Raw genomic sequence first — 11,718 nt, forward strand, 5'->3', positions numbered from 1 at the left:
CTAATGTGGTTAATACCAATAGATAGTTTTTGGTTGTCCTTAAGATCTTAAGAGTGCAAAGGGGTCCCGAGATCAAAAAGTTCCAGGATCCCTGAAACACACTCATGATGCATCACAGCATTAGTTGATGCTGCCAAAACTACAAATTACAGATTTTCTAGAACAAACAAACAAAAGTTCCAACTCTCATACAGTCTCAAAGACAGCCTCCCTGGAGCCTATAACAGGTGGGAAAGAATCACTCTTTGCCCATATACATGTTTTTGTTTTTGGTTTTTTTTGCCTGTTTTTTGCTTTCCTATCCCCCAGTGTTTGGCACAGCTCCTGACACAAAGCAGGAATTTAAAAACTGCTTGTTGATTTCACTCAACAAATCGTGGGGCTCCTAAAGACGAAGACAACGCATAAACCTCATACAGCCCAAAAATTAGGGTGGCAGCTCATATAAACATGTAAAAAGATAATTAAAAAAAGATATATATACATAAAGGTACCATGCGTGGCTGCGAAGCATTCTGGGATGGATACGCAGTTTGCTCTTCTCGCATCTCACGAGAATTCCTCCCCTCTCCACTCCCTGGCCCTCTCGCTCTACTCCCTCTGCCGGCTCCATCTTGGGACTACCCAGCAACGTGTTTTTCAAATTCACCAATGGCCTCGTTGCTTGGACTCGAATGAGCCAATCGGAGCTCCGGGCCGCCGGGAAATTTAAATCGCGCCGGAGGGCCTCACGCGCCACACGGCTTTCGGGGCTGAGCTGTAGTGGCTGCTGCTAGTCAAACCGTGACGCAGCTGCAACCTCCTCCCGTTACCCCTCCGGGGCCCGGCGACTTCCTGCAACGTGAGTTTTTTTGTCTCTTCGTTGACGAGATAGTTAGCTAGGCCGGCTGGAAACGGTTGGCTCCGAGGCCAGCGGGAAGGAGAGAGGGAGGGTTGCAGAATTATCTCCTGTTGCTGTCCAGGCCCTCGTGGGGGAGGGCCGAGCCGGGGCTGTGGGCCGCACTCTGGGCGCTTCCCGACGGTGGCAGCGGCGGCTGTGTTCCTAGACCCGGTTTCCCTGAGCCACTCAGTCGAGGCCGGCCTCGATTACCTCGACCGCTACCCACGCTCGGTCAGCCGTGTGGGGGAGGTGAGGCCGAATTTACTTAATTGAGGGGGGCAGGTACACCCACGTTGGAGAGGAATGGGCTTCCCGCGACTCGGCCCAAGTGGGCCTTTTTCTTTTCTCCTCCAGACCCTTGGGGCCCACAAGATGGGCCCACCCCAACCCCAACCGGCAGCCCCGGCCCAGCCCCAATCAGCAGAAGCTGCTTGGATCTTTTGTGTCTAGGGGGTATCGCTTCTCCCGAGCTTCCTTTCCGGACGCTCACGGCTCTCCTGGTCCTTGGGAACTGTCGAGGGGAGTGGGAGGCGGGGAAGAGAGGTTGAGGGTAAAGGGGATAAACCGGGAGGGAAGGGCTCCCGAATTTTCATGTTCTCTTCCAACTAGCGGCCGGTTTAGGGAAAGGTCTGAAATGCTAACTTTGCCATCTGCCTGCCTTCCGCCCAGGGCATGGAGTCGGTGTGAGTTTAATGGGGTTATGTCAGTTGCCTGACACCCAAGGCACCTTAGGCTCTCCACCCTGGGTCCCAATGCTTTGTGCAAAGAATAAGCGCTTAATAAATACCGGCTTCGCCCCTATTCCCGAAAAGGAACTCTTCCCACACTTCACTGAAGCTTTTTCGTTTCCTTGGCTAAAAATCCCACCTTAAAGGGATCTTTCTTGCCTTCCTCCTAAAAATGATCTCCCATTTCTGTATTTGACACTGTATTTAACGTGGTTGTTTATTTTCTCATTAGGATGTGAATTCCTTGAGGGCAGGGATGGTATTTTTCCCTTTTTAATATCCATAGCGCTTAGCAAAGTGCCTGGCACATAGTAAGTTGTTGGAGTAATTGATAGGGAGATTAAATCAGGTAGGTCTTGATTATAACTGCTTACACCTCTGTTTATGCTGTTAAGATGCGAGGGAACCTCCAAGAACTGAATATCTGTTTCGATTTTTTAGGAAATGCTAGGTATTAAAAATTTGCTCATTTACCCCCAATAGGAATAAATTGATGCTTGTCAACTTTCTTGTTGAATCCTTTTAAAAATTAAATTTAAAATGTCATTTCTCATAATAGAAAATGAAATTATTGAGAAATTTTTACTATTATAACTACTTAAATGGTGTAAGGGACCAAATAGAAATTTTAAAAGAAAAACAAGGTAGGATTTAAGTGCTGTCAGCTTGACCTTGCAGTCAGTTTATTAAGAGGCAAGAAAGAACAGTGCTAGGTAGGCATTGAGCTAATCTGCTTAATATAGATTACTTTGCTGTGAACTGCTGGAGTACTTTTTAGTTTTAACACATACAGCTTACCTTCTATGCTATGGTTCCCTATTAAATGGTACATCCATTGTCTGGTAAGCACCTACTGTGTGCTAGGCACTGAAGATACAAGTACCAAAAAATGAAACAGGCTCACAGAAATATTTATAATTAATACATATGCTACTGTAGTAGTTTGGGAATTGATGTTTGTTAGTGCTAATTTTTCTATTGATTGGATAAAATTACTGTTTAGCACAGTGATATCTTGTAGGATTCTCTATAAAAGACATTGAAATATTTTTGTTTGTTTCAGTTCCTTCCTTGCCTTTCTCCCAGTGTTGAACACAACCATGTCCACCAATGAAAATGCTAATTCACCAGCTGCCCGCCTTAATAGGTTTAAGAACAAAGGGAAAGACAGCACTGTGAGTAGCCTTCATCTTGTTATTTTTCTAGATAATTTTGTAAAGGGGGAGGGTGCTGGAGAGAATTTGTCTTAGACTAGAAATTAAGAGGATAGTTGTGGATTTAAAGAGAGGAAAAAAACTTAGATTTTATTTTTCCTCAAGGAAATGAGGCGCCGGCGTATTGAAGTCAATGTAGAACTGAGGAAAGCTAAGAAAGATGACCAGATGCTGAAAAGAAGAAATGTCAGCACTTTTCCTGATGATGCTACTTCTCCGCTGCAAGAAAACAGAAATAACCAGGTAAATTTCTCAGTTTCTAAATTCCAGTCGTTTAGCAGATGATGATACGGTTTTTATTCTTTGGAGTTTAGTTATGTGTTTTGTAAATCTTCATAAAAGACTTATGCCCCATATAAACTAGTTATGATTTTCATCAAACTAACCTATTCTCACTGCTTTAACAAGCAGTGACAGTATCAGAGCGATGTCAAACTTACCTTTAAATTTTAAAAATATTGTCACTCCCCTAATAATTTCCATTTTCCTACAAGTTTGGACATGTACCTATCACAGTCTTGTCCAAATTAAAATAATACATTCTCCATCACCTGTCTTCAGGAAGAGTCAGACCCAAGTGAAGCAACAAATAAAAGCATACATACCCTGAATCAGAAAGAGGAAGCCTAGAAAAATCTTTTCATCGAGTGCTAGTATTAAAAAAGCCATTCTTCAATAGAAAGTTCAGAATAACCTGGTGAAAAGTTCAAAAATACCACTAAATTAAAATAGAAGTCAATTCACTCTGCTACCTTGAGGAGTGAAAATGGTAAATTGCTTGTGGTGTTGTGAATGAGTCCGACCTTTTTGGAAGCAGTATTACAATTAATAGTCCTTTAAACAATTGATTTGTAGGATGGAGGTCTCTTTCCTGCAACTCTTATATTGTAATAGCAAAAAACTGGAAATATCCTAGACATTGCCTGGTGAACAACTGAATAATAAATGGAATCGTTTATATAGCAGTTAATTAAAAAGAAATATAAATGTATTTGAAGTAATTTGGAGTGAAGAAAATCAAAAGAACAAAACACTGAGTATACTTAATATTAGAATAATGTAATAAAATAGACGGATACCATAGGTACTATGTCTACACCCATGTTTTGAGGTATGATTAAATATTAGTAAATTGTCATTTTCAGTCTTTTGAAATATCTAGTTAAATCTTGATCAGGGTTTTTTTTTGTGCTCTTATTTTGGATGCCTCTGCTTGTGATGGAAGCTAAATTATGATTGCTCAAATTATATCTTTTAAAGGGCTCTGCACTTTGGTCTGTTGAAGAAATTGTCAAAGGCATAAATAGTAATAATCTAGAAGTTCAACTTCAAGCTACCCAAGCTGCTAGGTAAGTTTTGTTTATTAGTGGGAAGAAAGAATGGAAAATTTAGGTATTTAATGTCTCTTTAAAAAGCAGTGACTTTTAAATCAAGTTATATAGCCTTGGCATAATTCTGAGCTCGATCCCAAAGTCTCAGACTCAAAAAGAATTTGTGATTTTTTTTTTTTTATTGATCCAGTTAAAAGAATGTGCTGTTGCTTTCATTTTTTGAAAGTATTTAAAATTGAGGATTGCATTTCAGACTCTTATGTAATGCATAATGTGTTTTTACCTTTTTAGGAAACTCCTTTCTAGGGAAAAACAGCCTCCCATAGATCAAATAATTGAGGCTGGTATGATTCCAAAGCTTGTAGGCTTCTTGGGTAGGACAGACTGTAATCCTATTCAATTTGAATCTGCTTGGGCACTTACTAACATTGCTTCTGGGACATCAGACCAAACCAAGGCTGTGGTAGATGGAGGAGCTATACCTGCGTTCATTGCCCTATTGGCCTCTCCCCAGGCTCACATCAGTGAACAGGCAGTATGGGCTCTGGGAAATATTGCAGGTATGTGAATTATAGAACTTTTTTTGGTTTGCTTTATCTAATAGCAAATAGAGTTTGAGTAGAAGGATGATAGTTGCTGAGGTTTAGGCTAAAAGTCCCTAAAATTACTAAAACATAATTATTGTAATCTTTCTAAAAGGAAAATGAATTTTATATATATATATATATCAGGTTGAAGAATAATTTACCTGGAACATAAAAACCACCCTTCAAATAGTTTTTTAAAAAATCTGAGTGATACATTTGTTGCTTATAGGCAAGGAAAAATAAACATAGACCTTTGCAAAGTCAGTTGTATATGCAATGGATTTGTTGGTTCTTCAATTTTCTATTACCACTGTGCATGACAGTTAACATTTGTTTTTTCAGGTGATGGTTCAGCCTATAGAGACTTGGTTATCAAATATGGTGCAATAGACCCCCTTCTAGCTCTGCTTGCAGTTCCTGATATATCATCATTAGCAGTAAGTTAATTAAACCATTTTCTTTAGTAACTAACATGAAACAATTTTTTAAGTTAGGTATTCTACCTTTGTTAAACCTTATGTTATTATGCTTAATCTCTTTTTAAGCTTTGTTTCAGTCAGAGTGGATTTGTACTTGTCCCTAATCTCAAGTGTCATGACCAATCTTGTCTTCTTACTTCCCCCTATGATGCCCTTTGCATCTTCAGCTATTTTGTGTTGACATTTGATACATTGTAGTCATTGTTAAATGTATGAAAATCATCATTTGTATATCTTAACCCCTAGATTTGTGTGAAGACAAGTACTATTGTGGACCCTGGGCAGTCTGAAGCCTATGGGCTCCTCAGAATAATGTTTTTAAATGCATAAAATACATAGGATTACAAAAGAAACAGATTATTTTGACATAAAAATGATCACTGCCCCTGTCTGCCAGATATCCCTCCTCACTCAAATGAGTTAAATTTTAACTTTAGGATAAAAATCATCTAGATCACCTAGTCTGATGATTTGCATGCATTTGATAGATGCTTAACTGTTTTGAATTGGATTGAATGTAGACTTTTTTTTTTTTTCCCCCATTTTTCAGTGTGGTTACTTAAGAAATCTTACTTGGACACTTTCAAATCTTTGTCGTAACAAGAATCCTGCTCCCCCAATAGAAGCTATCGAGCAAATTCTTCCTACATTAGTTCGTCTTTTGCATCATGATGATCCAGAAGTTCTGGCAGATACCTGTTGGGCCATTTCCTACCTTACAGATGGCTCAAATGACAGGATTGAAGTGGTTGTGAAAACTGGAGTTGTCCCACAGTTAGTGAAACTTCTAGGATCTGGTGAACTGCCAATTGTGGTAGGAATTTTTTTTTACATTTTAAAAGACAAAGTATCTTAAACCTTCTATTTCATTGTTATACTAAAGAATGCTGCCTTTCCAGTATTTGTAGCTAAATTTCCTGGCATTTTCTTGATAACATGTGTCATAATTTGTACTAGTTACTTTCTTGTATAATATAAGGACATAGTATTTTTTAAATGTTGCAAATTTTATGGCACCTTTATTGGACTACTCTCAAAGCCTCCTGTACTTTAGGATGAATGGATACTTAGCTGCTAAATTGCAAAAACACAAAAATGAGGGAAAGCAAAGTTTTTCTTATGCTGCTATTAATAGTAATAACTTTTTAAGTTAATATATACTTTCCTTTTCAGACTCCTTCCCTACGGGCTATAGGAAATATTGTCACTGGGACAGATGAACAAACTCAGATTGTAATAGATTCAGGAGCTCTTGCTGTCTTTCCTAGCCTGCTTACTCACCCCAAAACCAATATCCAGAAGGAGGCTGCATGGACCATGTCAAACATCACGGCTGGCCGTCAGGACCAAATACAGCAAGTTGTGAATCATGGATTAGTTCCCTACTTGGTTGGAATTCTGTCAAAGGTATCCAAATAGAAGAAATGCTTTTGTATCCAATGTTAACCCTCCTGAGATAACAATGTACTTCTAAATTGATTAACCATATAAAGTTAACTACCAACTTATGTTAACTGATCCGCTAATGATTTAAATAATTAATATTTCTGTTTGTACCTTGAACAGGGAGACTTTAAGTCACAGAAAGAAGCTGTATGGGCTGTCACAAACTACACAAGTGGTGGAACAATTGAACAGATTGTATATCTTGTTCAAAATGGAATTCTGGAACCCTTAATCAACCTCTTATCTGCAAAAGACAGCAAAATTGTCCTGGTTATTTTGGATGCAATTTCAAATATTTTTCTGGTAAGTCTGTGGCTATTATAAACTCCATTTGCTATTTTGTGTAATTGGTTTCCACATGTATGATTAATCTGTGATGATAATCTTAGGCTGCTGAAAAATTAAATGAAACTGAAAAACTGTGTATTCTAATTGAAGAATGTGGAGGACTAGACAGAATTGAAGCACTCCAGTCCCATGAAAATGAAATGGTATATAAGGCTTCTTCAGGCTTAATTGAAAAGTATTTCTCTGCAGAGGTGAGTATTAGATGAAAAATAAACCAGTTCAATTTGGCAAATTTTTCATGTGGTTTTCTTTTTAATGTGTTTAACTAGCATTGACCTTAGCTAAGGGGATGTCTAGATTGTTTATCTCTTTATACCTGAAGAAGGAAAATGCAAATCATTGACACCTTTTGTGCAATTTAATTAGTTGACCCTGAAAGATAGTTTGTTGCTGGGGACAGGAGTTAAGCATAAATTTTAATGTTTCCAAAGATGGCGTATTGGTCTGATAACTTTATTAGGAGTAATCAAGAAAATCTTTGTTTTATTTGTAAGAATTAAAATTTAGTTATTATAATTATATCTTTAAAATATGTGGCCGCCAGGAATCAACAATTCAGGTTGATTCCGTAATTAAATCAGACCCAAGTCAGCATCGGGTTGAGGAGTTTATTTACAATCAGGAAGGTGAGTAGTGATAAAGAGAAGAGGGAGGTTAGAAGACTAAATAAATGAAGCTGTAAGCCGCAAGGCCCAACAGCCGGATAGGCAGAGTTTAGAATTGGCCCAGCTAGGCCAAGGAAGCCAGCCTAACTTACCCACGTGACAATACAGAGTGTAATCTGTCTGTGGTCTCAGGAGATGCTTCTTCTTCCAGTTCCAGACGCCAACTCCCTCCACAGGAAGTTCACTAACTTACTTAAAGAGAATGTGTCTTCATCACTTCCTGTGGTCCACCTCTAATTCAAATGGACAAATGGCAGTTCCTACATTGATTTGGACTGCCCAAAGGGCAGTCCCTTATTCTTGATTTGTTACTTATTGTCACGTGTGGGTAACTCGTCTCCCCTCCCCACTAAGGGAGGTGGGAGTGACATCATTAGCACGCCTAGGTCGAGTAGATTTTTGACTATTAAATGGGATCTGGCTATTCTATTTACACAATCCCCCCTGATGATCATTGGGTGCCTAGTCACCCCAAGTGATCATGTTACACAAACATCTTCTACCACAAAGGTCCTTCTAACTACAATAGTTAGAGATAAGAGGGAAATGGAAAAGAGAGAAAGCAAAACCAATGTTTTGCTAAGCGCGTTGACAAGAAACCAATTGGGGGCAGTCCCCAATCAGCATAACATGTACAATTAAGGTAACTGTTCAAAAACCCCATCAGTCCATTCATTAGTACCCAAAGTTCGTTCTGGATCACTTGATGCAACAAAACCCCATCAGTTCAATCAATTGCAACCCACAGTTCATTCTGGATCTCTTGATTAAACGTAGGTTCTTCAGGCATCTCTCTGCAAACAGTTCATTCTCTGGATTTAAGGAATCAGCAAGTTTCTTTCCCTGAGAATTTTCTCAAACAAAACCAAAAATTAAATCTTGGATATAATAAAATACGATTAATCTTGGATTTTATAAAATACATATTAGAAATATTAATTCAATAAGTTAAAACACAGAAAGTCGGACTTAGTAGTCTACTCCAGCTAATTCCAATATGTACCTAAGAAATTGACCTGATACCTCTGTTTTAATTATCGTCTTTAAAATTTCAGTACATTTTGTGAAAGTGTTTGGAATGTTTCATTTGAAAATTAGGGATTAAATACAAAACAGATAATTTTGTCCTCATCAAAACAGCATAAATGAAGTACATGATAAAGCTATACTGTAAACCAGTGGTTCCCAAAATTTTTTGGCCTACCATTCCCTTTCCAGAAAAAAATATTACTTAGCCCCATGGAAATTTTTTATAATTTTAATAGCAATTAGATAAATGCACCTGTGGTCATCACCGCCCCCTTGGATTGCTGCAACACACACCCAGGGGGTGGTGGCGCCCACTTATGGAATCACTGCTGTAAACAAAAGGGAACTTGGGTTAAAAGACAAAGAATCCACATTAGACCAAAAAAGCTTATTGCCCATAAGTATATATTCTCAACAAGTTTTGTTGTATTCTTTCCATAGGAAGAAGATCAAAATGTTGTACCAGAATCTACCTCTGATGGCTATACTTTCCAGATTCAAGATGGCGCACCTGGGACCTTTAACTTTTAGATTTTACAGTCAAACTTTCAAGTCTTTTATGCCTTGTTGTTCTTGGTATAATTTTGTCTTACTGTCTCTCCACTAAGATCTTTTTTTTAAATGTGACTTTTAATGTAGCACTAAAGCATACTTGAACAGTTTGACCTGTGTATATACTGTATGAAACCTCTATCCTCATTAGGGTTCTCATTTCTATGTGGAATTTCCTGTCTTGCAGTGTCCTGTAAATAAAAACTTAATTCCACACTTTGCCTTACCTCAGCCTGCCTAATTTATCACATTTTAAATGGGTGCTACCTTGTAGTCCAAGAAAAGTGGGAGATTCTCTTCCAGGTGTTGATTCTATTCCAAGGATCTGTGATTTTGTATGTGGTTATTTCCTCCATAGATGGAGTTTGTTAACCTGAAGAATGTAGTTTTTAAAGAGTTGCTTTGGGATAAAAAAATGACTTTGTGGCTGGCCCACTCCAATCTAAACTAGGCTGCAGGTCTTAAAGACTAGCTGTTATCACTAGGCCAGGTTGATCACCCTAAACCAACTTGTAGAATATAGCAGAACCTGCATTTTATTAATAATAGTCTTTGTCAACTCAATATGATAATAGATTCAAACTTCAGTGGAAGATGTTTGTGTTTCTATTCTTGATTATTGTACCTTAGTAAATAAATAATTTCTAATGTGAGAAACTTATCAGCATTTTAAAGTTCATTTTAATACTTTTTTCTTTTTCTTCCACTTACATTTGCTTTTCATTTTGTTTTTATTGTCTCAATCTATAAACTCTTGTTGTTAAACTGCAATACAGATATAAACTTGATGTCCCTTCTCTACACTATGTACTTGTTCATTTGATCAAAGGCCTGTTAGCCTTCATAAAAATTGAAATTTATCCAGGACATTTCACCTGAATTTTGATGTTAACTACCTTTTGGTGATAAGATATAGCAGTCTTGAAATGTTCCTGATTATTATTTCCATTTGTTCCACTAACCTATATTGTCATCTGAATTTCTCATCTAGCTGACCTTTTACTGTTATGTCATTCCTCAGTTCACCTTGCTACAAATATTCTTTTCTTTTTTTTTTTAAACCCTTACCTTCCATCTTGTAGTCAATACTGTGTATTGGCTCCAAGGCAGAAGAGTGGTAAGGGGAGGCAATGGGGTCAAGTGACTTGCCCAGAGTCACACAGCTGAGAAGTGTCTGAGGCCAGATTTGAACCCAGGACCTCCCGTCTCTAGACCTGGCTCTCAATCCACTGAGCTACCTAGCTGCCCCCTTCTTTTAACTATGACTGGAAAAGGCAGCACAGTTCAAGGGAAAGATTTACTTAGATTTGGGAGTCATAGGTCTGCCATTTCCTTTACCTGTGTGACCTTCAATGAAGAATTTAATCTGAATTACCTTAGTTAATTCACCTGTCAAATGAAGGGGCTTGGGGTATAAGTTCTCAGCTATTGAGACAAATTAATGGCGATTTTGTTGTGGGGGTTTTTTTTGCTTCGATTTTCATATCCTATCAAAAATTACATTAATTGGCCTTTAAGCAATTCTATAATTTACCCTTAAAATACTTGACATCTTTGCTCAGTCACGTTCGATATCTTATAATTTCAAACTTTTTCCTCCTTTAGTCTTAACTTTCCTTCCAAGTATAAAATTTTAGCCATTTTTCTAGGTGTAGCTTGAGCCCTATTTTCAACATAGGACATTTTCTGCCCTTTTTTTCTTAACACATATATTGTCTTGGAATTGATAGCAGTTCTAAGGCAGAAGTGATAAGGATTAGGTAATTGGGGTTAAGTGATTTAACCAGGGTCATGACTAGGATTATGAGGGCAGATTTAAACCCAGAATCTCCCATCTCCAGGTGTGACTATCCACTGAGTCACCTAGCTGCCACTTTCCTGACTCTGCCTTGATCATGTATCTCCTGATGGCATTAAATGCCATACTATTTGGTACATGAATATTTTAGGAAGAAAGTACTAGAGTTAGACTTGGTTACTAGTAAATACTTAAGACATCACTGGAGATGATCTGGCAAGCAAGTGACCTGTGGAACTAGAAATCTGGCTCAGATGCACCACAACAGACTCCTTCCTGTTGTATGTTGGGTGTGGTTTACTGTTCTTAAAAGTGCTAGCATAATACCTGAGGATAGCCTTTCTTAAAACTGGCTGAGGTCAAAACCATGGCCAAATAGAACTCTATACCCAGGAGTAAACCATTTCTATTAATATGAAAAATGATAAAGGCTGATATAATAATATAAATTAGTATTTTAATTAAAGCCATGCTGATAGATAAAATCATTAGACCACGCGCTTGTAAGCATTCAAAACTGCCGCCTCCATTACTGTCTCCTGTTTCCTGGCCAAGAGCCTATTCGCAAAGAGACCACTCCCTCCTAACCCAGGAGATTTTCAACCCTCTGCGTGATGTAGACCTCCCCATTCCCCCAAAGACCCGGAAACGGAAACAGCTG

The 11,718-nt window shown here is 38.3% G+C and overlaps 1 protein-coding gene across 2 annotated transcripts; it reads left to right on the forward strand.

Moving 5' to 3' along the window:
• The first annotated feature begins 756 nt into the window (after nt 1-756).
• On the forward strand, nt 757-9,485 carry KPNA2 (karyopherin subunit alpha 2). 2 transcript variants are annotated; one of them, XM_044672085.1, is made up of 11 exons: nt 757-841; nt 2,672-2,783; nt 2,928-3,065; nt 4,083-4,171; nt 4,445-4,713; nt 5,083-5,177; nt 5,770-6,033; nt 6,393-6,626; nt 6,786-6,968; nt 7,055-7,204; nt 9,149-9,485. In XM_044672085.1, the coding sequence occupies exons 2-11, from the start codon at nt 2,709-2,711 to the stop codon at nt 9,236-9,238; spliced, it is 1,587 nt and encodes a 528-aa protein (XP_044528020.1). In that variant the 5' UTR covers nt 757-841; nt 2,672-2,708; the 3' UTR covers nt 9,239-9,485. The 2 variants fall into 2 exon arrangements, with proteins under 2 accessions (XP_044528020.1, XP_044528021.1); XM_044672086.1 differs by lacking the exon at nt 757-841 and adding an exon at nt 1,107-1,129.
• The last annotated feature ends 2,233 nt before the right edge of the window (nt 9,486-11,718 follow it).

This window comes from Gracilinanus agilis, chromosome 4 (genome assembly GCF_016433145.1).
Source record: "Gracilinanus agilis isolate LMUSP501 chromosome 4, AgileGrace, whole genome shotgun sequence".
Lineage (NCBI taxonomy): Eukaryota > Metazoa > Chordata > Mammalia > Didelphimorphia > Didelphidae > Gracilinanus > Gracilinanus agilis.